The sequence below is a fragment of the Lynx rufus genome, unplaced genomic scaffold, assembly GCF_022079265.1.
Source record: "Lynx rufus isolate CCGP_SWC_20201006 ecotype Redwood Valley unplaced genomic scaffold, mLynRuf1.p SCAF_8, whole genome shotgun sequence".
Lineage (NCBI taxonomy): Eukaryota > Metazoa > Chordata > Mammalia > Carnivora > Felidae > Lynx > Lynx rufus.
The window spans coordinates 60,981,716-61,009,499 of NW_025814896.1; the positions used below are offsets into that span (position 1 = coordinate 60,981,716).

The 27,784-nt window shown below is 37.2% G+C and overlaps 2 protein-coding genes across 5 annotated transcripts; one reads left to right on the forward strand and one right to left on the reverse strand.

The window, feature by feature from the left end:
* Nucleotides 1-5,542: 5,542 nt before the first annotated feature.
* On the reverse strand, nucleotides 5,543-16,678 carry MRPL30 (mitochondrial ribosomal protein L30). 3 transcript variants are annotated; one of them, XM_047068549.1, is made up of 6 exons: nucleotides 16,593-16,678; nucleotides 12,167-12,244; nucleotides 10,433-10,513; nucleotides 6,140-6,286; nucleotides 5,840-5,913; nucleotides 5,543-5,761 (listed from the first exon to the last, which is right to left on the reverse strand). In XM_047068549.1, the coding sequence occupies exons 2-6, from the start codon at nucleotides 12,215-12,217 to the stop codon at nucleotides 5,629-5,631; spliced, it is 486 nt and encodes a 161-aa protein (XP_046924505.1). In that variant the 5' UTR covers nucleotides 12,218-12,244; nucleotides 16,593-16,678; the 3' UTR covers nucleotides 5,543-5,628. The 3 variants fall into 3 exon arrangements, with proteins under 3 accessions (XP_046924505.1, XP_046924504.1, XP_046924506.1); XM_047068548.1 differs by lacking the exon at nucleotides 16,593-16,678 and adding an exon at nucleotides 16,417-16,499; XM_047068550.1 differs by lacking the exon at nucleotides 16,593-16,678 and adding an exon at nucleotides 14,049-14,184.
* MITD1 (microtubule interacting and trafficking domain containing 1) lies at nucleotides 16,601-27,276 on the forward strand. 2 transcript variants are annotated; one of them, XM_047068546.1, is made up of 7 exons: nucleotides 16,601-16,808; nucleotides 22,892-22,993; nucleotides 24,858-24,994; nucleotides 25,075-25,161; nucleotides 25,862-25,977; nucleotides 26,869-26,929; nucleotides 27,043-27,276. In XM_047068546.1, the coding sequence occupies exons 1-7, from the start codon at nucleotides 16,658-16,660 to the stop codon at nucleotides 27,136-27,138; spliced, it is 750 nt and encodes a 249-aa protein (XP_046924502.1). In that variant the 5' UTR covers nucleotides 16,601-16,657; the 3' UTR covers nucleotides 27,139-27,276. The 2 variants fall into 2 exon arrangements, with proteins under 2 accessions (XP_046924502.1, XP_046924503.1); XM_047068547.1 differs by lacking the exon at nucleotides 16,601-16,808 and adding an exon at nucleotides 20,040-20,302.
* The last annotated feature ends 508 nt before the right edge of the window (nucleotides 27,277-27,784 follow it).

Consider the following 27,784-nt stretch of genomic DNA (forward strand, 5'->3'; position numbering starts at 1 on the left):
TCATGGGGGACAAGTTTGAACAAAAGTAGTAACTCCTCAAACCTGAGATGAGAAAGAAAAACACAGGATTTCTTTAACCTCAGGGAAAAGAGTAGGACGAGCATGACTACAGACAGACTAAACAGACAGAGAATTTAATAAATACAATGGAAAAATAATTTAACATCCCAACAAGAATGTATTTAGGGTCCATGCTGTCAGAGGGCTGGTCCTTTTGTCTAAATTTCTTAGATTAATGCATGACACCACAGACTCATAGGAGAGAGGTAATAGGGTTTTGAGTGTTGCAGTATTGGACAGTGATGTATAAAGAGACAGAAACAACACTTCATACGTCAGGGGACTCGCCAAAAAATACCAAGTTAGTTGTCAATGGAAGAGTCTGTACTATTTAAGTGTAGTAGAGACCCTAGAACCAAATCAACTGAAGCTTTCACACTTTTGTTGCAGCTACAGTTCTTAACAAGGTGGATGTATATATCTTGGCTACTGATATAACAAGATTAAATATAGCAATGGGCCTCTGATGATTTCCATTTAATTGAATCAGTTCCCTAATGCTTGTTCAGATTTGTAATGAAAGGAAAGGGGGTGGAGACGGGAGCATTTGTGAATCTAGAATAATGGAAACAATCTTTTGGAAGGTAGTTATTGTATCGTTGTGTCCAATCATATTTCTTTTAACTTGAAAAAATGTATATTCATTAAAAGATACTTAATAGACTTTACTCATATGTAATTAATCTAGAGAGATCAACTCTTTCTAAGTTGTCAGATTTCTGTCAATACTAAGTTTGGTAGACAAAAATGCTCATAATCATTTTGAACTCAAGTTTGGAGAATTTTTAGACAATCATCCCTACTGCTTTTACTTTTATGTGGTGAACAGCAAATCTCTGTTATCTGATGGCCACTTTAGAAAACCCATAGGCAGGGGCACCTGGGTGGCTCAGTTGGTTGAGTGCCCAACTTCAGCTCAGGTCACGATCTCGCAGTTCGTGAGTTTGAGCCCCACGTCAGGCTCTGTACTGACAGCTCAGAGCCTGGAGCGTGCTTCAGATTCTGTGTCCCCCCTCTCTCTGCCCACCCCTACTTGTGCTCTGTCTCGCTCTTTCAAAAATGAATAAACATAAAAAAAAAATTAAAAAAAGAAAGAAAATCCATAGACAGTTTAAGAATAAAATACATCTTAATAATTATACTGTTTCAAATTTGGGTATGACTTTGGGAAAGGCAAAATCAAGAACAGTTTTGAGAGAGGACAAGATATGTGCTAAGTATCTAAAATAGGAAAAAGGGGTGCCTGGGTGGCTCAGTCAGTTTAGCAACAGACTCTTGGTTTCGGCTCTGGTCATGATCTCGCAGTTTTGTGAGTTCAAGCCCCACATTGGGCTCCGAGCTGGCAGTGCGAAACCTGCTTGGGATTCTCTCTCCCTCCCTCTCCCTACCCCTCCCCTACTTGTGCTATCTCTGCCTCTCTCAAAATAAATAAATTTATTTAAAAAATAAAAAAAAATAAAATAGGAAATAATGATTCTCTAGACAAAAATACCTTGGTTTACTCAAACTTGATTTTTACCTTTATTTTACATTATTCATGCACAGATTGCAATAATTTGTTAATATACCTTTATATGTATTTAGGCGTGGACATTTACATTTAATAAACCTAAGTTTATATCTATTGCTTTACAATAGAATTTGTCAGGGGCACCTGGCTGGCTCAGTCAGTTAAGTGTCCAGCTCTTGGTATCAGCTCAGGTAATGATTTCATGGTCATGGGATCGAGCCCTGCCTCAGGCTCTATGCTGAGCTTAGAGCCTGCTTGGGATTCTTTCTCTGCTTCTCCTTTCTTTCTCTCAAAATAAATAAACTTAAAAAAAAAAAAGTATAATTTATAATTATATTAAATAAAAGATGTAGGAGTACCTGGGTGACTCAGTCAGTTGAACATGCAACTCTTGATTTCAGGCCATGATTTCATGATTTCACAGTTCATGATTTTCACGGTTCATTGAGCCCCAGTGTTGGGCTCTGTGCTGACAGCACAGAGCCTGCTTGAGATTCTCTCTATCCCTCTCCTGCTCTCTCTTGTGTGAGCGCACGCTCTCTCTCTCAAATACTTAAAAGAAAAAAAAGTATACATATTAAATTTACCATCTTAAGGAGTAAATCATATTCATTATGCTACATACATATTTGTATTTCTCTGTAGTTATTGTACCTGATTTATATTGTTTATAATATATAAAGTGTTAACAATTAGTATAACATATAACATTCTTAACACTTTATATTATCTTTAACTTAAGTGGCCAACAAATTTTTTCTCCATACAATGAAGAAAATTAGAGAACAGAATATGAAGAATTATTCATCTATTAAAAAAATTTTTTTTAATGTTTATTTATTTGAGAGAGACAGACAGCATGAGGGAGGGAGGGGCAGAGAGTGGGAGACACAGAATCTGAAGCTAGCTCCAGGGTCTGAGCTATCAGCACAGAACCTCTTGTGGGGCTCGAACTCATGAACCATGAGATCATGACCTGAGCCGAAGTCTGACACTTAACCCACTGAGCCACCCAGGAGCCCCAAGAGAGAAAAGTTTAGATGCAGAAAAGTTTTGATGTATATACATATATAAAGAGTGACAGATGGTTTAGACAGTAACTTGGACCCTTGAAAATTTTATCAAGCTGTGTGATCAAAAAACCAGTACTTGTTACTCCTGGAAGTTTGGGAAGGAGAGGATACCACCTATATTAAGCAAAATTATCTCTTTTTTAGAAAAACAGGACAAATAATCTCTTCATGGGATTTCTTCGTTTTTTTTGTTGTAAGGTACCTCCTAAATGCACCATCTTATTATTTGTGTCAAAAGCTCCTCAAAATGGCCAGTGCAATTCCACTTGGTGGAACTGCTCTTGGTGAAACTGTGCTAGTTAGGATGCTAAGTATTAGTATTGCGATGACAAAAGATGCCCCTGGAAGAGGTGCAATTTTAGATTGAGAAGATGTCAAGAGAACTGGAATGGTCCTTAAAAGTAGTGCTAGTGCTCAGGTAACTTCTCGGAGACCCAAAGACAAAACTAAGCAAGAAGTCCTTAAAAGGTTTTGAAATGATATGAAGCAAAGGAATGACAATATGGGGATTTCCATGGGTCTACTTAGGGATGGACTTACCATGCTTGCAGGTAATCTTTAAGGAGGCCCCCAGGATCCTTGCCTCTTGGCAGTCATACATTTGTGTAATTCCCCTCTTCCTTGCGTTTGGCTGGACTTATGACTTGCTTCTAACCAATGGAATGCAACAAAGGTGATGGAATGTACATGACTGCATTTGCATGATTACCTAAGAGTATAGCACATGATGAGGTTTTTGGAGGTGTTAGTGGGGTTCACAGGGTCCGGAGTCCATGGCCAAGAAAGAATTCTTGAAGACATCTTTGGTGCAAAAAGGTGATTTTATTTAAGCACCCTGCCCTGGACGATGAGGAAAGACTGATTATATACTATGGGGTTGGGGGAGGTAAAGTCCAGGGGAAGTTTCCAGGGAGATTTTCATATGCTAAAGACTCACAGGACACTGGAGGCCTAGCTACTGTCAAGCTAAGGCTGTTTTTCCTTCTAGCAAAACATTAAGACAGTAGGGTGTTCCTAAAAAAATTTTTACTCTGCCAGCCTCAAGTATTTGTCAATGGGCTGCATGTTACAAGGGAATGGAGTTCTACCTGCCATTTCCTTCTGCCTTTGTTTCCCACTGTGGAGGGCTAGTGGAGACCTAGGTCCTGAAGGACTATGATCTCTATCAGTTAACCTTTTGTTTTCCACTTTCCTTTGTTCTTGGGCAGCCAGGAGTGCCTGAGGAGTATCACACATATCCCACCTGGTTGGGTTGTGGGGGGTGTTTGTGGTCTGTCAGCTTGCCTTGTGCTCCCTCATTAGCACACATCTTGCTAGTTTCTCTCTTCAACACTGACTGCCTTTGAAGAAACAACTTGCCATGAATCCTACAATCACAAGCAAATGAAATGAGAGAGCTTGGAAGCAGATCCTTTCCCAGTCAAGGCTGAGAACTCAGCCTTGTGAGACCGTAAGTGACTAAGCCCAGCTAAGCCCAGACTTCTGACCCACAGAAACAGTGGGATGATTAAGTGTGTGTTGCTTTAAGCAACTGGGTTTGTGGTAATTAGTTACACAGCAATAGAAAACTAATGCACTAGCTTATAGCCATGTGCGCCTTATACTTTTCTCCTTATAGACAATTTTATTTACAAATATTCAACAACATTTAGGTCCTTTTTTCTAGTCATGGACTGTTGAGGTTAAAATTACTTACCTAAACTTCATTAGAATCTTTGGGTAAAAATTAACCAATGTTCTTTTCCCCATTGTAAACATTAATATTAGTATAGTGAAAGAGATGGCAATAAATTAGCAGGGACCAGCTTTTATTAACACAGCTATCCTCAAACCACCTCCAGCAAGGACACATTTTGTTGTAGCATACAGGTTTCTCTCCAACTAGAATGAGCTCTCTGAAGTAAGTGTCCTCTGGCTTTAAGGTCTCCTCCAGGCCTTACATATACTAGATATTTCATAATTGTTGAATTGAAACTGTAATTGCATTCAAGCTTAGTAATTAATGATATCTGGCTCATTTCAGGTAGCAATTCTGAATGCTCTAAAACATCAAGACCTATGACAGGATGAATACTACATAATATGAATACTGTCATAATTATGAGTAGTATGCCAATGTTATTGTTGCCCAAACTAAACCTCACAAAAGACAAAGGGAAATAAGCAACTAGAATTCAGAGATTCTTCACCACCATCTTTGATTAGCTGCCACAAAACTTCCCACTATTGAACCTGTCCTACAATTCTTACTTCTCCCAACCCCTCCAGGTATCTAAAATAGGAAAAAAAAAAAAAAAAAAAAAAAGGGAAATAAAACAATTCTCCCTCAAAGATTTCTCCCTTCTTTCTCATCTTTTAAATATTACCTCAACCGTTGGCAGAGGTTTCTTAGGAACTCAAAGAACATCAATAAAATTTGGGCCAATTTAGATTTATAATTAGAAAAAGATACTATTTTTGGTATTAAATTTAAGAATAAAATGCAGCCAACTCTACATATATACTTATAGACACTAAAGCACAAAGCAGTCAATCTAGCTACACCCAATGTTTAATGACTGTGGCCGAATCTCTGTTCTCTAGCAAGAGACTAAACTCCTGATGGGCAGGGACTGCTCATCTGGTCTGCTGTGCATTTCCCCAACACGTAACACACTGCTCACTCAAAGGGACACTCGAGGAATTTGTTGCGTTCAATTAAAAGAGAAAACAATATTTTAAACAAGTCAATGGTGACTGCTAAGGTGACATCTGAACCCAGATGTTTAAACAATACCACTCCAGCCCATTCTGCAGTGAAACTATCAGACAGAAAAGAGAGTTAAATCAAATACCAGCACTGAAACTTCTAAGCCTATACAAGGAAGAAATCACACCATGTTTAGCCAGTGAAAATGACTAGAATTTAAAATATATTTTAATGAGAACACTTTCTATCTTTAAATAAAAATGATTTACATTTTTAAATATGAAACTGCTCTGGCATTAGGACTTAACTGCTTGCTGATCTACAGGGTTTAGATGCCACCGCACCACTAATTCCCCAGTGCTCTTGAGGCACGTGTTAGACATGTCCTCTTCTGCTGGAAGTCCTTGTGGCAACTTCAGGGGCTGGATTCTGTGACATAAGAAAATGCTTTTAGAATTACACTAGGTAATACATTTTTTTAAATAGCTGAAGTAACAAACAACAAACCTTATCAAATGTTTAACCACTTTCAGTTTTGCATTCACTGAAGGTATATTCTTGTGAACTTGAGGAGTATGTGCCTATAAACAAAGGAAACAGGGTTATGGATCCATTTCAAAGCAGATGGTCCCATGTTACAGTGAAATGTTAAGGTGAAACTCATTTTGTCTGAATCAAATTTTCAAATAAATTACACTAATACATTTAAATGAGTGAAGTAATAAAAATGTACCTTAAAGTTTAAAAATTATAAAATTTAAAGCAAATTTAAACAACTAACTTAAGAAGACTTAAACAGCTGCTTACTTTTTCTAATCCAAGCATCTTTATTATATCTTTTTCCCAATATGGACGTCTTTTTGTACTCTTTATTCTGGTAACAATATGTAGTTTATGAGGGTGCTGTGGATCCCCACCATATTTTTCATGATCTGCAGGTGAAGGCTGAAATACCTAGGAAAGAATTATAAATGGTAAGTTTTCAATTACACAGTTTCTATGTATTTCCTTTTCCTTTCTTAACCACCCCCCAAAATCTACATAACGATCTCATCCCCAATCCTTCTGAAATCCTCATCTTCAAACTGATTATTCAGACAAAGTCTAAGGATTGCATACTCTGAAAAAAAAAAAAAATCACACAGGCAAAGACTGTTTTGTTTTGTTTTAAGAGCAAAGCGGGAGTAACCAAAGGACATTAAAGAGTTCAAATGCCAGGAGACTGTATTAGCACCAGATAAGCAGGGCACAGTAGCATCCCTCCACCCCATTCAGGCAGGGCATCAAAGATAAGCTTACAATGACAACACATGAGTATGTGTTAGTACAAATGACTGCCTACAAAGGGTCAGAAACAGCTCAAGAGAGCTGACATTAATACTGATTCTCTAAAAAATCAAAAGGTTCTAGTAAGCTATCACACAAAAAAACTTCCCTGAGTATATAAAATGTACTAAATAAAGAGGTACATGGTAATACTATTTGTAATAATGAAAAATTTAAAGGCCACATCCATGTTCCTCGTAGAATAACTAAATGGAATTACAAGGCATACATTTGAATTAAAACTAGTACAAAATAATAAAACCAGTAATATATGATACAACTGAATAAATTATGATGTATCCCATGGGATACAATGCTGCCATAAAAACCAATTAAGGTTAACTATCTTAGCAGCTACTAACATTGAAGGATGGCCATAATACATTCTTGAGAAAAAAATAATTCCACACCACTATGTGTAGTAGGATCTCATATTTGTTTCATCTGTAACAAGTACATGAGTGTGTACACAGGATACACTACATAACAACTAATTCTAAGAATCATGTAATATACATATGTGCATATACATACACTTATATATGTATAAAGGTGTACACTTATATATGTATAAAGGTCTCAAAGACATTAGATCGAGTCATATCACCTCTGGGAAATCAGACCAAGGAAGGACATGGACACACGGACACACACACATGGTGGCACTTTGATCAAAAAGGGTATTATTTAATTATAAAATAATATTGTAGAAATTTATCTGCTGAGAGGCTCACATTATATTGCTAAATGAAGACAGCAGCTAAAGAAGCATTTTACATGAGATGATTCACATCTTTAAAAACATATAACAGAAAAGGATATGGAAGCTGTCTCCAGGTGGTGGGATTAAGGGTGTCTTTTTGCTCTTTTTGCTCATTTGTATTTTCTAGGGGTTTTGAAGAGATGCAGGGTGAGAAGAATGGTGGTAAACAGAGGATGGGGCAGGCATGCTGAAGAAAAACAAAGATTTAAAGAAACAGTGTAAAGAGCACAAAATATCTGGGAAAACCAAGGGTAAATGTGTGGCTCAAGTAGAAAAAAACATGAAAGCAATGTAGAGGATGAAGTTAAATTGCTCAACTGTGCTGAGCCTTCAGAAACTTCCAGAAGGGATACAGAGCTCTTGAAGACTTGAAGCAATATGACTACAATTTGAAGGGACTCAGAAAGAATATACTTGTAAGAGGACAAAATGAAGTGGGAATGGGAGACTGGTACCAGGAAACTTGCAGCCCTGGTTTAAGAGCCTGAACTACAGTAGCTGCAACAGAAAAGGGACTCATTTGGGGACTCTGGACAGTAAAATAGATGCATTTGTGGTGAATGGAGGAAATGGAGGGGTTGAGATGGACACATCTCCACCCTGATTTGGGAACTCAGGTAAAGGATGGTAGCATTAACTGATATAACTAATACAGGACGAGCATCCTATTTCATTTGGTTGTTTGGAGGGAAAGTAAGACGAGTTTGATTCTAAATATGTTTAACCTGAAATACCTCTGCATTATCCACAAGGCAGGGTCTAGGAACATGTGAGAATATAGGAATAAGTTCAGAAGATAGGCATGGGCTGGAGATACACATCTCAGAATCATTTCCATGAAGTTTGAATTTTCATATTTGCTACAGCTGACAATCAAAATCAATGCCTTACACATTTTATTTATTTATTTTTTTTCAACGTTTATTTATTTTTGGGACAGAGAGAGACAGAGCATGAACGGGGGAGGGGCAGAGAGAGAGGGAGACACAGAATCAGAAACAGGCTCCAGGCTCTGAGCCATCAGCCCAGAGCCTGACGCGGGGCTCGAACTCCCGGACCGCGAGATCGTGACCTGGCTGAAGTCGGACGCTCAACCGACTGCGCCACCCAGGCGCCCCAATGCCTTACACATTTTAAAGGAATGCTAACGTCTGTATCTATCCTTTTATTCTAGAACTTTACAGACTAAGAAACACGAAAAGATACAAGACAATACAGTTGTGGAAAGGACAGCAGCAGCAAAGCCATGACTTGAAAAATAAAGAGGTTTCTGATATAAGAACATCAAGCATATTAAAGGTGTCAAAATAGTCAATGGTAACACTATTTTATCTTTAAAAAAAATCAAAGGAGAATGGTAGTTGTCAGGGGCTGGGGAAAAGAGATTGGGGAGTTATTATTTAATGGGTACAGAGTTCCAGTTTTGTAAGATGAAGAGTTCTGGAGATGGATGGTGTGAGGACTGCACAACAATATGAATGTATTTAATAACACTGTAACGTACACTTAAAAATGGTTGAGACAGTACACTGTATATATATTTTGCTGCAATACAAAAAACTGGGGGAAAAAAACACAAAAAAACCCAGACTTTAAAAACTAAATGTAGTCTTTTCCATATATTCCATCAACTGCATAACTGCATTCTTAGGTACTTACCTCAAATGAGTTGAAAACTTATGTCCCCACAAAAACTTGCACACAAATGTTTACAGCAGCTTTATTCACTACTGTCAAGAACTGGAAACAATTAAGATGTCCTTCAGGAGATGAATGGCTAAACAAACTACAGTACATCCATAAAACCAAATATTATTTGTAATAAAAAGAAATGAACTGCATAGCCACACAACTCAGGTTATAAAAATGCAACTTTCATTATTTCCAGAAACTTGTTTGATTTCTGAGTCCCCAGCCACTTTAATGGAAAATAACTTGATCTTTCAAATTCGTGTTTTTCCTTAACTCTATCCAGATATGTTTTAGCTAACTCACAATTTATCATTCTTTTGACTAAGTATAGTTAACAAAAAGCTAGCAATCCTGGTGGCAAGACGTCAAGAAACCTTAACTGCATATTGCTAAGTGAACGAAGCCAGTCTGAAAGATTACATGTGCATGATTCCAACGATAAGGAATTCTGGAAAAGGCAAAACTATAAAAACAGGAAAAATATCAGTGGTTTCCAGGGGTTGGGAAATGAGAGGGAGGGATGAACAGGTGAGAACAGAGGATTTTTAGGGCAATGAAACTAGTTGTATGATTCCCTAATGACCCAGGACATTGTGCATTTGTCAAAAGCCACAGAATGTGTAACACTGATAGTAAACCCCGATCCAATCTAAGGACTTTAGTTAATAATAATCTGTCAATTCTGGTCCATCAATTCTAACAAATATATACCAATACAAAATGTTAATTATAGGGTAACTATATATGTTGGGGGAGGGAGTATATGGGAACTCTCTGTACTTTCTGTTCAATTTTTCTATAAGCCAAAAACTGCTGTAAGAAATAAAGTCTATTCATTTAAACAAAATAAAACAGAAGTTAATAGGGGGCTTAGCCAGTGTTTTCCAAAAGTATGATATGTACACATAAGTATAGCAAAGAAAACGCAAAGATCCCAAGTTGCAATACTCAATATATAAAGTGAACACAAAGAAGCACAGAGACAGAGTCTGAGCCAGAGGAAGACCCACTGTTTTCCTGAGGATAATGGTGATATGAAAACACAAAATATTAAGGCAAAAATCATAAGCGGCAATAAACAGGTACTAAGATGATAAAACCCCACTACTTCAAAGGCCAGTGGCACATTAAAAAAAAAAAAAAATCATTACCTAGATAAATTCTACCATGTGTTATTTAAACTCTATACTACCATGGACATCCACAAATAATTCAATGTAAAAGTTTTCAATATTACACAAATAGGTACCATTTGAAAACATAACATGCTTAAAAAAATAGTAACGCTAACCCCCACCCCACCAAACCCTTGTTCTTACTTTATCTGGAATTCTTGACTTGGTAAATTTGTGACGAATCCAATCTGTACAAATGAGAGACTCCACACCTTTTGTTACAGTCTAAACATGACAGAAAACATTTTTTAAAAAACTCTGGCTAGTGCAGAAATCTATACTCACCAATTTTTAGGTGACAAAAGTCTGTTTTTATTTAACCTATAATTATCAAACCTTTATCTCAGCTCCTTAGCTAAATGAATACATCTCACCTTACCACTAACATTATAAAGCAAAAAGCACATATAGACTTCTCTTTTTTTTCAAGTTTTTATTTAAATTCCAGTTAACATTCAGTGTAATATCAGTTTCAGGTGTAGAATTTAGTGATTCCCACTTCCACAACACCCAGTGCTCATCACGACAGGTGCCCACCTTAGTACCCATCACCCATCTAGCCCATCCTCCCGCTCCCATCCCCTCCAGTAACCCTCAGTTTGTTCCCTATAGTTAAGAGTCTGTTTCCTGGTTTGCCTCTCTTTTTTTCTTTTTTCTCCTATGTTCATCTGTTTTGTTTCTTAAATTCCATATATGAGTCAAATATAGACTTCTTGACCAGGGTGGGCAATATTTTTCTATAAAGGACAAGACAGGAAATATTTCCAGCTTTAGGGCTGTATGGTTTCCATTGTCAAGTCTCAACTCTGCCACGGTAAGGTAAAAGCAGCCACAAACAATATGTAAACAAATAGGCATGGCTATTTTCTAATAAAACTTGATTTACAAAAATAGGTGGACTGAATTTGACTTGCAGGCCATAGTTTGCCAACGCCTGCTCTAGACAATGTGCAATAATTTACCTTCACCAATACAATGTAAAAGAAAAGGAGGTGCCAATTTTATTTCTAGTCCCTACAATGCCAACACTCCTAGTTTCTATTTCTTATTCCCTTTCTACAATCTTCCAGTCCTGTTGCTCTCAGTCTGCTAAAGAAAAAGGATTCACTGCCAATCCTTCCCATCAGGAAACTCCCCTCTGGATGGGCAATAATCATTCCTTTCATGCCCTCTCTGTCCTGCAGAGATCCACAAACAACTAGACAGTAAGTAGGAGTGAATGAGGGAGAGAAAGGAAAAACATGGGCTTCTAATCCTGGCTCTGTGCTCACCATTTGTGAGAAATGAGACACTTATCCTCTCAGAGAGTCAATTTCCTCAGCTATTTAAGAAGGAAATAATACTGATCACACAGGATTAATCTAAGGTTAAGGCAATGTACTGGCCAGCACCAATGTATGGCCAGCAGCAGGTCTGTATCTAGACTCTGGCCCTCATGAATGGGTTAGGCTGTACTGCTACAATTTCTGTAAGAAAGAATAGAAGGAATTACATGAAAATACAAACATTAGTGATCTCTGGGAGAGGGCTTTTCTTCTTTCTGCTCTTCCATATTTTTCTATGATTGGAAATATACTCTTTTCATAATTGAAGGGAAAAACCTAAAACGTTAAAAAGATTAAGGGGAATCAACAGTGGCCATTTTTTACCAGCATGTTCTCCAGGAAAAGATCTTTTGTGTTTTTAAATTTTTAGTGATAAAACAGCAGATCATAAATCATAAATAAAACTGCTCTTCAACATTAAAAAACACTATATAAAAAAAGGAACTTGTACAGTTTAACTTGCCTGTTTGTTTTGTTAATTACAAAAGAGAGAGAAATCACTCTTAAGGAATAAAAAAAGAGAGAAAGATGATACTTGAAAAGAAATACTTACTTGGAGTCCACCCGGGGGCTTCTGAACTATTGAGCGCAAAATCCCTGCCATGAGTGTGGTGACTGTTCTCTTCAAAGGCTATGACAAGCATAAAATAGATCCATGGGTCAAATATGTATTGGAAATGGACAGGTGCCTACTTACATATTATTAAAAACCTAAAGAAGTTAATTATGAACTTGACTGAAGTTTAACAGTAAAATCCTAGTTATTTTAATGCAATAAGAGTAAGAAGTTATAATAAATGTTTTATTCAGAATTCAGCAAAACCATATGTAGCAATTATACATTAATCACATTCCATTTTTGCCAGATGAGTTAGTACCTAGGTTGATTCAACAAAAATGGGCAAAGAAATCACTACTACTTAATTTCTTCACCAAAGAGCACAGATAAAGAATGCTTTGTTATAAAATCACAAAATGAAAGGACTAGAAGGGACTGAAGAAATCTAGACTCCTAGAATGAGAATTGACAACCTTCTTTAAAAAAAAAAAAGAAAAGAAAAAAATGTTTATTTATGTATTTTGAGAGTGAGCAAGTAAGCTGGGGAGAGAGAGAGAGAGAATCACAAAAGCTCAACACAGAGCCCAGTGCGTGGCTGGATCCCAAAACCCTGGGATCATGACCTGAGCAATCAAGAGGTGGATGCTTCACTAACTGGGCCACCCAGGTGCCTCTAGAATTGACCACCTTAGCCTATGTATGTGGAAAATGAAAATTCATTCATTTTGAAGGGCATCCACCTTCAATCCAATCCAATCCAAGGGCATCCAGCTTATCCAAGGAGCATATAGTTTGGAACCCAATTCTCGTAATTCCTACTCCAGTGCATTTTCACTAAATCATAATACCTTTTTGTTAAAAAGTAAACTATAACTTTCTTTCTTGAATACTTGTATTTTTAAACTATTCTTAATGAATATGCATTGCTTCTATGATGTAAAAAAGTCATGTTTATTTAGACAGGCAATAATTACAACCAATTATACTGATGTATACAAAAGCAGAAAGATAAGGTTTATGAACTACATGTACATTTTTCATAGGTTACTTAATTTGTGTGTTTCAATTCTTTTTCAAAAGGACAGAATATAATACCTACTTTCCAAATGAATCATTCTAAAAACACCTAAAACAGTTTTTAGTACATAGGAAGCCCTCAACAAATGGTAGCTTTTACTATTATGAAATTATTACAAAGTTGTAATAAGAATACCCTAACACACTAAAATTGGGTAAATGCTGTACTTCAGTGAATCCACCAGATTCTGGCTCACTCAAGCTCGTCAAGTCTTTCCTGTGATGTGGACAAAACAATGAAGTTGTGGGAATCAACGCAAGATGTCCCATTAAAAGAGCCAAGACTTTTGAAAAATTCTCAGCAACTAAACCAGTCTCTCAAAATTAATTATGCATCAGTTTTACAAGAGTCAACTACTAAATCCTTAATGCCATGAAAGCCAGAATTTTATCTTGTTCATTTTCTACTCTCAGCATCTAGCACAGTATCTGATGAACAGTAGGCACCCAGTGTTTGTTTATGAATGTTTGAATCAATTAATGGGTTAGAACTATGATCTGCTCAACTCAGAATTCAGAAGTATATCAAAATTTCATAACTCTCATTCAGACTTCAAAGATTACTATACAGCATAAGAATTTCTAGTTCAAATCAGTATCTAGTGCAAATCATCAGCCATTGCTTGGCTGGTTGTTTATATATATTTTGTATCGACGCTTCCTTAGAAGAGATGCTTATTTAATCCTCTGGCTCTGCAATCAAATAGGTAACGATAAATTATTTTCTCTACCATACTTCTTCCTCCTAAGTTAAACATTATATATTAACCCAATTCATTTGGCTTCACATTTTTTTTACTTTTCTCTTATCATTTAGATTTCAGCAAAAGCCTCCTAAGGGGCCTTCCACTTTCCAGTCCAACTTCCATAAGCTCTCTTCTCCATAGCAGCAACCATTTCATTAAAATCCCAAATCAAATCATGTCAACTCCTCTTCCCCAAACATTCCAATGAGCCAGGTTTCTCACTGTTGAAGTGAAAGGTAACATATAAGAGGAGAAAGCTAGAATAATCCATGTGATTCAATGACACAAGTTGAGAGTTTGAGCTCATGTTTAGCTTAATATAGATACTGATGGATATAGAAATAATCACAGGTATGAATGTATATATACATGGGTTAGCTCTGTTAGCTGAATGGCATCCCAGTAGCAACGAACACACTCAGCGCCTGATCTTAGCATTCTCTAATAAAAGGAACCAGGGCTCCTTTGAGAAATGGCTAATCATAGGGCTACTGCAGTGAATATATTAAGATGAACCTGGAGCACTTTGTAGCACTAGAAACGAACTACTTAAAAACTCAAAATGATGGGAGTTTGTCTTCAAATACCTGACTGCCTTAAAACTGTCAAAATCACCAAAAACAAGGAAAGTGAGAAACTGCCATAGTCAAGAGGAGCCTAAGGAGACATGACTACTAACTAAATGGGGTAAAAGGACATCTGGTAAACACTAAGAAAATTCGAATGAAATATGGACTTTAGTTAGCAGTGTAATAATGCTGGTTCATCAATTCTAACAAATGTACCATACTAATGTAAGATGTTAATAAAAGGGGAAATAGGATGTGGGGTATATAGGAACTTTACTATTTTCACAACTTTTCTGTAAACCTAAAGTTATCCTAAAATAAAAAGCCTATTTATTAAAAAACCAAAACCTCCAATGTCTCAGAGCAATAGCCAGTCCTTAACCCCTACCTCTAGGACTTCATCTCCAACTGCTCCCTTGCTCACTGGATACACACACTGACACCCTTACAGGTCCTAGAAGTTGCCAGGCAGACAAGCTCCTCTGGACTGACTGTTTTTTCTCCTGGAATGCTCCTGATATTCATATAGTTAGTTCCCTTATTGCTTCAATTTTTGGCTCAAATCTCTTCTTAGTGGGGTCTATCCTGATTCCATTGTCTAACATTTTGACCCCCCACAATTGTCAGCACTCCTCACTCCACTGGATTTTCTTTCCATAGCACTTCTCTTCTAACATAGTTTGTTAGGTTTGTTGCTTACTGTCTGTCTCCACCCAGTAACATATTAACTCCGCAAGGACAATAAATTAAAAAAAAATTTTTTTTTTCTTGGTGTGCCCTATCTATTCACAGATGTATCCCAAGCATCTACCAAGAGCAGCACCTGTTGTGTAGTAGGTACGTTATCAATTTCTGCTGAATTAAGTTTAATTTACAGACTTCAGAAGGTGTGACAGTGAAAAGTTGTAAGTTTTAATAAAAAATAAAGGTTAATGTTAATAATTATTCACACAACTCTTGGACCTTGAAGCAACTATACTGTCTTCTACTGTACAGTAGCTTTTCTCTTGCAAAAATAGGAAAACACATGCATCATGAGAAGTATGATCCCTTTTCCATTAAGAAAATGTCTGTGACTGTATATGTATACACAGAAAAACTCTGGAAAGCTATCAGTAAAATATAAACATACCCATGGGGGGGAAGGCTACCAAGGTGATTTTCTACTTTTTGCCCCCAGTTAATATCCGAACTACTTACTGACAAAAGGAAGGAAAACACTGAAAACGCACAACATAGAATTTTCTTTTCAATTAACCGATATCTCTGAACGCAAAAAATGTCTCTTTTAATTCCTAATGCCTAAAAAGTAACAGGCAGTCTTCATCAGCGCCTGTTGGCGAAAATATGCAAAACAGGCAGCTATGGGTAGGCGGCGATCAAAAACATGATTGCAAAATTACAGCTTTTAGTAAAATGGTAAATATTTTAACTGCAAACTCCCGAAGGTGTTGCCTTCTAAGATGCAATTAGCAAGCTTTTATCCTCATTAACAAAAAATTCAAGTTACGCGGATCCCCAGTGGGAAACCGAAATTAGTTATAAACAGAAGCACAAAAACTGCCAAAACAACACTGAATTCCCTGCCCCACTAAACTATCTTGCCTAGGCGGGTCCAGAGCCGGGCTTAGCAAGCCGCGCGACTCCGGAACTGGGAAACCGGATCCGCTCGACCACTGGCTTTTCGCGATCCCAAGGGACAGTGAACGGGCGCAAACTCATTTAGGTTGTTACGACCCGCAAACTCAGAATCCAATAGGAAAATCAATCCACATCTCCACGGCGTTCCCAGGTACCCACTCCTGGCAAAAATGCAATATTCCTAAATATTCTTCAGCCTGACCTTACTCACCGAGGGGAAGCAGAGCAGACGGGCGCCCAAGAAGCGCAACACACAAACTGGCCGTCATATAGCGTACTCATCTTCAACCCCGGCACTTTAGTTCCGGCCACGTCCCGCCCCTTCAAGGCCATAAAAAGAGAGCGCAGGCGCAGGTTTGTCACGTTATTTCCCCCCTCCCTCCTCACCTCCCCGGCGCGGCAGCGGCTGGCTCGGCTCTGGTTGTTTGAAGCAGAGAGGCGTTTCCGTAACTATGGCGAGATCCGGACAGGAGCAGGAAGCCGAAAGCACAGCTGCATTCAAGGTGCTAAAGCGGGCGATGGAACTGGACTCGGAGTCCCGGTACCAGCAGGCTCTGGTGTGTTACCAGGAGGGGATTGACCTGCTCATGCAGGTCCTGAGAGGTGAGCAGGGAGCCGGGGAGAGGATACCAGAGGAAAGGAACTGGATCCGCAGTTTCTGGGGGTGGAGTGAAAGTTAAAAACCCTTCTTGTACACCACCAGGAAGCAGTCACAAACAGAAGGTTGATATTCTACAGGACAAGTGGACTGTTTTCTTTTAGATTGATGTCATCAAAAAAGACAGGGTCAGTACTCTAGATTTTGAAGAGACAGAATCAAATCTAAATATATAAGCCTTGATAGGACTCAGGTTCGAAAGAAATGTAAAAATACATTTTTGGATCCTTTTTGGAAAGTTTGAATATGGATTGGGTAACAAATTATTGACTTTGTTAGGTAGCATGTTTTTTTCTAAAACTGTCCTTGATTTTTAGAAATGCAGACCGAAGTGTCTTGGGAAGAATTTGTCATAATGTCTGAATTTAACTTTAAGGGGGGGAGGGGACCCGGAGCAAATGTGGCAGAATTCTAGCAATTCTTAAATCTATGTGATCGGTAATAAGGGTGTTCGTTACACTATTATCTTTGCTTTTATGTTTAGATATTTTCGTTAGAAGTAAACAAAAATAAAATCACATAGCGGTAGAATACCTTAAGTACCTTTAAGTACACCTTAAATAACGGGTGTACTGAAATTCGTTGTGAGAAATACATAGGATTGTGGGTGGGTGCAGCGAAACTTGATCTGTTAATATAGTTATGCAATGTTGAGAAGTACCCAAATAACCATTAACAACCGGTACAATCTCTGGCACATAGTAGACACTCAGTAATTATGTATTAAACTGATTTAAGTCCGGCCCCCGCTCCCCACGCCCTGTAGCTCCCAGTCTGGCCGAAGATCTCCCCTGTGTGCCTTTTAGCCTAAGTATTACGGAAGCTTTTGGACAGCAGAGGGCGCTTTTCAGGGTTGGGGGCTTTAGTAGCAAAACTACTTTGGGAAGGCCCAGATGATGTTGAAGATGAAGATGATGATGATGGAGAAGAAGAAGGAGATGATGATGATGGAGGAAAGTAATTATCATTTATGAGTGCTGAGTGCTAGGCACTGTCAGAGCACATGAACATCATGATCTTGTTTCATCTTTACAATTGCCCTGAGAAGTAGGAGCTGATGTTATCCTCATTGTACAGCATAAAATTAAGCTTTTCAGTTCCACCACAGTTAGTCAAAATTGGGAGCCCAAGGCTTTAAAGACTCTGGTATACTGACTGCCAAAAAAAGAGAGGGTGTACAGTGTTGGTCAGGTGGATCATTGCTTAAGTTCCAGTGCTCTAGGGTTGTCAGGTCAAGCACTACTCAAGTTCTGGCATTCTGGGAATCTGAATCAGGAGAACTATAGTTTTGCTCCTGTGTGCTCTACTGATTCTACAGAGGTTATATAGAGACAGTGACCTGATCTTACAGGTTAAGATACAAATGCAAATAACTCTAGTACAGGAAATAAGTGCCAGGAGAGAGAGATGGACAATGAGGATTTAAATAGTTAAAGGTCATTTGGGGGAGGAAAGGTGGAGGTGGCTTTTGAGGAATAAGTAGAATTTCAGAAATGAAATTCCGCAGAGTGTTTAAATTCTGTCTGTGCTATTTTTACCAAATAAGTGGTTCACTTTGGTTCATTGTGTGTCTCTAGAAGAAGAGTGAGAAGTAAAGTAGATTGAGGTGTGGTGTGGATGACCTTCACTGCCAGGAGATTTTAACTCCTTCCATAGACAAGGAGAAACCATTTAAAGTTTTTATAAAGGAGTGATGTAATTAGAGTTGTATGTCAGGGCTTGTCTCTATTAGGAATATGCTCTCCTCCCAAATATCTGCATAGCATACTCCCTCTTCTCTTTCAGTTTTTTATATAAATAGTACCTTCACTGTGAGGCCTTTCCTGACGTCCTGTGTAAAGTTACAACCCCATCCCAGGACTCCCTTGTTTTCTTCCTTGTTTTATTTTATTTAATAGCACTTATCACAATCTAACATGCATATTTTACCAACTTCCTTTTATTGTTGTCTTTCCTCCCACTTGAATGATAGGGGATAATCATGTCTGTTTTATTAACTGCTGTAGCCCCAGTGCTTAGAACAATGTCTGGCATGTGGTAAGTTCTCAGTAAATAATTCTTGAATAAATGAGTGAATATGGCAAGAGTGTGGGGGAGATACTAACCTGAAGAGACTGACGTAAAGCAGACCAATCGAGGAGCTTCTGCAGGAATCAAGATGAGAGGTGAGAAGGGCCTGAAGGAACCAGAGGGGTGACACCAATATTAAGAAAGGAGGAGACAGTCTGGATATTGAATAATTGGCATTAGGACATGACTAGATGTGGGAGTGAGGTTCAGTGGAATCCAACCTGCTGTAAGTAAGCCTAGGAAACTGAGATGTGATGTTTGAGGAATGGGTCTACATTGTTAAATTCTGCCAGCTGATCGAGGGTGATCGTTAAGAAAGGACTACTTTATTTACAGAGGACAGAGAAAATAGAGTATATTTATAGGCAGTCGCAAAGTAATAGTGGAATTTAAGAAAAGAGATATTACAGTCTGGTTCTAAAGGAAGCCCAGAGTATGGTGAATGGAAAAAATTATGTAGGTGATAATGATATTAACAAAATTTATTATTTCCTACAAGCCAGTCTCTTTGATCATTAATCATCTCCCTGTCTAAGGAACAATTTCTCTTTCCGTGTTACAGTTGAGGATACAGACAGGTTGAATAACTGGCATGGTCACACAGCCAAAAGTGGCAGAGCAAGTTTTGAACTAAAACCATGTGACTCCAGATGCTTTGCTGTTAACCACTGTTCACACTGCCTCTTTGTAACAGAGACCATAAAATGCTTAATCCTGATAAAAAGACCAGTTCAAGGTTTTTGAGTTTAAAGAAATATATATAAACCTAGTAGAAGAATATGAGTTCTCATATCACCTTAGGAGCAAAAACAGGATTTCTCACAAGAGATTTATAGATTATAAATGGATAGATTAGGATTTTCTTAAGCTACTGAAGTATAGGCATGAGAAAGTAGGGATCTTGATACTAATTTTCAAGTAGAAGGACTTGAAAAGAAAAGAATTCAGTAATTATATTGATATCAATAATTTTTTTTAACATTTATTTATTTTTGAGAAGAGAGAGACAGAGCATGAGCGGGGAAGGAGAAAGAAAGAGGAGACACAGAATCTGAAACAGGCTCCAGGCTCTGAGCTGTCAGCACAGAGCCCCACGCAGGGCTTGAACTCACGGACCGCGAGATCATGACCTGAGCCGAAGTCGGACGCTGAACCGACTGAGCCATCCAGGCGCCCCATATTGATATCAATAAAATGTTGGAAACAACCTGAATACCCTGGGAAGAAGAGAGGTTGAATAAAGTGTGGTACATCCACACAATGGAGTGCTATACCGCTGTAAAAAACAATGAGGATCTGTGGAAGCGATATGGAGTGATTTCCAGGATACACTGTTAGGTGAAAACTACAAAGGACAAAGAGATCTACGGTATGCTATCCTTCATGTAAAAAGGAAGATATTCATGTGTCTCCTCATTTGTTCGAAACAAAGGAAGGATAAAAACAGAAACTAATGAGGTTTGTGGGGTGGTGGAAAAGAGGTACAAAGAAGGAAGGAATGGGAATGGGGTAGCAAGATGAGGAAGGAATAATGCTGCTCTGAATTATTCAACTGTGATACAGAAGCAGGTGGACAAGAAAATAGGTAACTCAATTATCTCTGGAAAATAGTATTTTGACCATATTCTGTAAGGTTAAAGACAAAATGAATTATATACAAACATAGTGTTTTACTTGGTAAATGTTTTTCTCCCAGAGGTAGAAACTACTTTATATGAGTCTTGAATAAGCCAGTATATATATTGTGGATAATAAAAGAAGTTACACATAAGGAGATAAGGCTAGTATGAACCCTGTGGGATCCAAGTTATCATCATGAACTTATGGTTTTTAACATATATACAGATGTGTAGACACGGAAATAAAGGCAGATATATGTGTGTGTTAGTAACCCTATATATATTTACTTTCTAGCCACAAATTGAAAGGATCTGGAAGTAGTGACAGGACTCCCCTAGTGGCAGCAAGTATACTCAGCACCCAGAATTGGATTTCTTCATACCATTCTCCAATAAAAGGAACTTAGGGCTTTGGAAAAATGGTTGATTCCAGGGCTGGGGCAGGGAAAATACAAGATGAGTTTAGAACATTTTGCACCAGAAAGCAAGGAAGTGCTCAAAATATAATGGGTCATGTTGAAAGTACAGGGGTCAGCCAACATGCAGGAGCTCTCAAAGCCAAAGCTGATAAAGTTAGGGCAAGATAATAATATTGCCATTTGCAGCAACATAGATGGAACTAGAGAGTATTACGCTAAGTGAAATAAGAGAAAGCCAAATACCATATGATTTCACTTATATGTGGAATTTAAGAAACAAAACAAATGAGCAAAGGGAAGAAGAGAGAGAGGCAAACCAAGAAACAAACAGACTCTTAACTATAGAGAACAAACTGATGGTTACCAGGGGGAGATGGGTAGGGGGATGGGAGAATAGGGGATAGAGATTAAGGAGTGCACTTGTGATGGCCATTGGGTGATGTATGGAAGTGCTGAATTACTATATCATACACCTGAAACTAATATTATACTGTAAACTAACTGGAATTTAAATAAAAACTTAAAAAAACAATAGTATTGGATTACAACCCATAAAATAAAATAAATATGCATGAGTCGATACTGATACAAACTGATCACTCAATAAATAAATAGATGGGGGGAGAATGGACAGCTCTTCCTTATAGTAGCATTCCAGTTTATAAATTAATTAGGAATGATGGAAATAGAAAATCCCTGTTTGACAGACACTGCAGTGATAACTGTTGCAGGCAAGGACTATCAATGGATGCTAAAATTAGGGGGTGAAAGAGTGATGAGAAACAGGATATCTTCCCACAAGATACTTATCAATTATGAAGGACAAAATAGTGATTTTACAGTGGAGTGATCTTTGAACTCACCAGTAATGACATATATTGACATCATGTACCGAGAAGGCCATGCTTTCATGATTTTCTTCCCCAAAATGCATAACCTCAATCTAATCATGAGAAAACACCAACAGCCCCAAATGAGAGACATCCTACAAAATAACTGACCACTGCACTGTTTCCCCAAATGTCATAATCATAAAAGGTAGAGAGGCTAAGGACCGATTTCAGATTGGAGGAGACTAAGGAAACATGACAATTAAATGCTGTGCAGGATTGTGGACCAGAAAATGAACTTCCTCTTTCTCTAGTGGGAACATTGGTGGAATACAAATAAGGTTTGTGAATGAGTTAGTAATGTTGTATCAATGTTAATTTCCTAACCTTGATAATTGTAGCATATTCACATGATATGTTAACATTAGGGGAGTTTGTGTGCCATTATTGCAGCTTTTCCATAAATATAAAACTAATTCAAAGTAAAATGTTGTTAAAAAGTGGGAGTTTAAAAATGAAATTATTATGGACAATATAAGTAATAGCAAAAAGAAGGAATGAGGGAACCAGAAGTGATTTAGGGGCGAGGGACTTGGGGTAAGGTTTTATTGATAATATGTATTCAAAAAATACCTTATATTTTTTGGGTGACTGGGAAAAAGACTGAGCATGAACTATAATGGGTAAGTCTGGAAGAGAAGCTGGTTTTGTGGAAGAAAGATAGGTATTGTTTCCTGTGTTTTGATTATGTTAAGATTTCAGACTTAAGGTTGATTAGGACGAAATGGTTCTCAGACTCAGGTTTGAAAATAAGCCACCTTTGTCATCACCTCATCAAATTTGGTATCCCCAGCAGTGAGACACAGTGTCAGAGTTCCCACTCCTAAATAAAGCTGTTTCAGGTGCTTATTGCAAAAAAGGAGGTCTTGGTGATCAAACCAAATTTGAGCCCATTTGTGTATTTGAGGATTGAGGCAAACCATGCTAAATAGGACAGGAAATTTGTGGAAGAGTTGGGAAACTGGAAATAATGCCTGTTTAAATAGAAAAACTTTTTGGAAATTTGAGAGTGTATTTTTTTAATTTGTAGGCACCAAAGATGTTACAAAGAAATGTAATCTCAGAAAACAAATTTCTAGCTACATGGATAGAGCAGAAATAGTGAAGAAATACACGGATCAAGAAAAAGAAGGTAAAGAGGCTGTTTTATAGAATGTGTCCATAAGTAAGTGTGACAAAGCCCATTTCATCCAGTGTTTCTGGCTCTGCCTTTTGTAACTCTTTGCGGTCTGGACCATTTATCCCTGGGAGCCTATAGTTTTATTCTGCATTTCCATGTCCCTATATATAACCTATATTCTTAACCCTTTTAGGTGGGGAGGTGATTTTCACACACCCTCTTGAGAATATCTGATGAAAGCTATACATACTGCAGAACTTTGCATGCCATTTTAAGGAATTCACTGCAGATCCTTATGAAGCTTATGTGTGGACTGGAGTTGAAATAATACTACGCAGAAATAGGAAATGTAAATCCTGTATTTTATTTCTGTTTCACTTTCTAAAATGACCAAAATGTTAAAGTAGCTAAGGAAACTCCTGGGACTTCTTTAGGATTTTGCTGTGAATCAAAACATTTCAGGAGTGAAGTATTCCTAATGACTAGAGATGCCACTAGTTGTCCTTCCCTACTTACTATTAATCTACTTATGAGCATCCAGTTTACAAACATATGTCTATAAATGGTCATTACCACCTTTGCCTGGCATAATCCTACTTTTTTTTAGCCAAAGTTACTACTGTCCTCAAAAAACCAGTGCCTCCAGACCTCAGCTGCTCTTCCTTGCTATCCTTATATGGCCCTCCCCTACCTCTTCCTAGTATTCCATATGAGCCCCTACCCTGGGTACCCCCCGCCCCAGCGAGCTCCTCTGTTGAGTGGGAATAAAATTGTATTTCCTTCACCCCAAATTGAAACTCACAATGAAATTTCCTTTTAAAACATTGATGAAATAGAGTACCATCAGCATTGTGGTTTGAATACATTGGGTTAAGTTAACCTTTGTGGGTAGCTTGGCTTGAAAACTGATGCATAGTTGCTAGTAACATCATATCTGTGGAAATACTAGGAAAAAAATCCAAACTACTGTTTTTTAAAAAACTTTAAATTGGCAACCTCACATAAATTAGGAACTACCATTAGGGGTCATGTTTTTAAAAAAATCTTAAAGATCTTTGATAACTTACTCAATAATCATTCGTTTTGAATGAACAAAAACTATGGAACTGTTTTACTGACCCTGTGCAATCCTAGTCTTGGGTTGTTAAGAAGTGCTAAAATTACTACTTAAAGTACTCTATGGGGCACCTGGGTGGCTCGGTTGTCTGTGTGTCCAACTTCGGGTCAGGTCATGATCTCGCAGCTCATGAATTCGAGCCCCACATCAACTCTCTGCTGTCAGCATGGAGCTGGCTTTGGTTCCTGTCTCCTTGTCTTCCCCTCTCCAGCTCCTGGTTTCTCTCTGTCTCAAAAATAAATAAAAACATCAAAAAAAATTTAAATACTTTATAAGTTCTAAGAAGGCCTTCTAAATTCCATGTATTTATATGTTTAATACTTTAGCCGTTAAATTGCAGGACACAGAAAGACTTATATCTGAAGAGAAGGACCACATAGCCACTGAGTTATATAGCTTATGGTTCTACTCATGGTGACAGAATTATCAGCTGTCATTATATATATAGACTTCTCTTGAATAAACTGTCTGGTCTATAGGATTCAGCTCAAGAACCTCTTCCAAGAAATCTCTGGACTTTCCCATTTGACTTCCATGAAGGCAGAACTCACTTATGGAATTCTTTGCCTTATTTATTTCTGTACATATAGCATCTTGCATTGTGCCTCGTATATATGTAGGAGGCATTCAGAAATGTTTGCTGAGTGGAGGAGTTAAAAAAATTAACTTGTATCTGATCCTGATTAATCACTATATGTAAATAGTATAAAAAGAAAATAAATTGTCACTGGTTTTATTATCGAAACTTGTGTTTTTTAGATGGAAAATATCATCGGCAGATTAAAATAGAAGAGAATGCAACAGGTTTCAGTTACGAGTCACTTTTTCAAGAATATCTTAATGAAACAGTTACAGAAGTTTGGATACAAGATCCTTATATTAGACAGATTCATCAGGTAGGTGAAATGCAGAAAAATATGATGAAATGTTACTTAAAATGTATGAGTTAGTAATAACCCGTCATGATGTCTTTCAGCTGTATAACTTTCTTCGATTTTGTGAGATGCTTATTAAGAGACCATGTAAAGTAAAAACCATTCATCTTCTCACCTCTCTGGATGAAGTAGGTATCTGGAAGCATTTACTCTTTCTTCATGAATTTTGTTTAGCTAGGAGATGTAGTTTGAGCAAGGAAATGTGGACACAGTGCTTCAGCTAGAGCTATTTCTTTGGGAATTATACAACAATAGGCCTAAAATACCTTCAGAAAAATGCTATTGACTTTTCTGATTTTGTTGTATCTTGCATTTGGCTACTTTGCTAAACTATAATTCAAATAGTTTGTCAGTTTAGTTTCTTGGATGTTCTAGGAGATGATCACACTGTCTGCACTATTGACAATTTTGTCTCTTTACCAATGATTATATCTTTTTCTTGATTTACTGTATTGGCTTTCTGGTGGATCATAGCATGATAGTGAGCATCTCTATCTTGATTTTGATTTAAATAGGAATGCTTCTAAATAAACCAGAATTTTAAGATTAACTTGAAGAAAGCACCCCATCTTAATAACTAAATAGCATTACTAAAACACATTTTAGGAGATAGGATAGAATTGTGTTATGTGTACATTAGAAAAAAACAATTATTTTGATAAAAACAACTGCCATTAAACTGCTTCATACTTTTATTGCTTCTTTGAGATAATAGACATTGAAACTAGTATAGAATCTTTCCCATTTTATCTGATACACATTGTGTAGCTTAATGATAATTTAAAATAGTAATAACTGAACAGAAAATCATATTTTTCCTATTAACAGGGTAGTGGGAAAGAGCAGCAAAGTAGTGGCCTGCAAGAAATAAAAGAGTCACTCAAGAATCATGGAGTGCTGTTGGAATTAGAATATTCTTCTTCAGTACATGACCGAGAAATTAGGTTAGTTATAGCAGTATTTTAATTTTTATGCAGTTGAATATACTTACTTATTTTAATGCAATATAATTGCATATAAATATTCAGTTTATTAAAATTTTAAATAAAGCACAATTTTAGTATCTTTTCACTTTTTAGGAAAAAATCTGGCTTATTATATCTGAGTTTCATATCTCTTAATGGAATAGTTTACATGTTCTGTTTCACGTGAGAAGAGGAAGTTCTTTTCTATTCAAGCATACATATAGTGTTGGGGTATTAGGATAATTTTCTGGTGGTAATATTTAATATTCTGATGATTTTAGTATTCACTTATATTTTATGAAATAATCTCATAGGCATGACAGTACACAGCAGTGTCTACAAGGAGACAGTATATGCAGGTATTTTAGTAATATGTTCCTCTGTTTCGCACAGTAGCTTTCATATGTTTATAGTGAGTGCACCTTTAGTTTTAATGAAAACTTAAGCACAACCTAAATGCAAAACAGCTGAAAATGCAGCTGCTGTGGTTGAAGCAGAGGTCGGGGTCCAGAGTTCATCCTGCGTATGTCCTCCATCTCTAGGTAGGGAAACCCCTGCAACGCACCATAGCCTGACCTGAATACATTTAGCAGAACAGGAAAGTTTTATCAGAGGTCTGAAATTCAAGAATAAGATATAATTTACTTGACAAACTTGTTACCATCTAATCAAACCAACTAATGGTTTCTTTGGACATTTTATTTCATTGTAGACATGGCCCATGAATAACTCCAAGTTTGGTTCAACTCATGCCACTGGAGAAAATGATTTTCTTTGTTAGGGGGAAATTTTGCTGACACTTACTACTACATCTTTGATAAGTGTCTGACTTATATGTCTGGAATATAATACTGTATACTATTTCAATAGGTTTAACAATGGATGGATGATTAAGATTGGAAGGGGACTTGATTATTTTAAGAAACCACAGGTAAGATATAGTCTTATGAGTAAGTATGTTGTACTTTTTGTAACATTTTAACAAATGGCTTTGGACTTTTTTATTAAAAAAAAAAAAAAACACCTCTTTTCTTCTCTTCTTAGAGTCGTTTTTCCCTTGGATATTGTGATTTTGATTTAAGACCATGTCATGAAACAACGGTGGACATTTTTCATAACAAGCACACAAAAAAAATATGATGGGCAGTAACTTAATTTGCATTATATATTTATATTTTAAGTGAATATTGATTTTGGGTTTTTTGTTTTTTTTTTTTACTTTGGACAGATCATTTCTATAATTATGTATTCAATAATAAATTTTTACATTTCTACTAATTTATGGATTCATTGTTCAGTTATGTAACCAATCCTAAATATTTTTTATAAATATATTATTTAGTGGATTTACAGGATTTCTAGTCATATGATTAATTTAAACATTTTACCAGCTTTTCTCTTAATTTGACTATTGGGGAATGAATCAATAAACAATGAGAACCTATTAGGAAGATAAATTGAATGTTAATCTTGCCCCTGGGTAAGATATAAAGAGTCCAGGAGGAAAAAATCATGGATTAGAGTACTCTTTTTTTTTTTTAAAGTTTTTTTTTTTAACGTTTATTTACTTTTGAGACAGAGAGAGACAGAGCATGAATGGGGGAGGGTCAGAGAGAGAGAGAGGGAGACACAGAATCCGAAACAGGCTCCAGGCTCTGAGCTGTCAGCACAGAGCCCGACGCGGGGCTCAAACTCACGAACCGTGAGATCATGACCTGAGCCAAAGTCAGACGCTTACCCGACTGAGCCACCCAGGCGCCCCTAGAGTACTCTTAAAAGACAGATG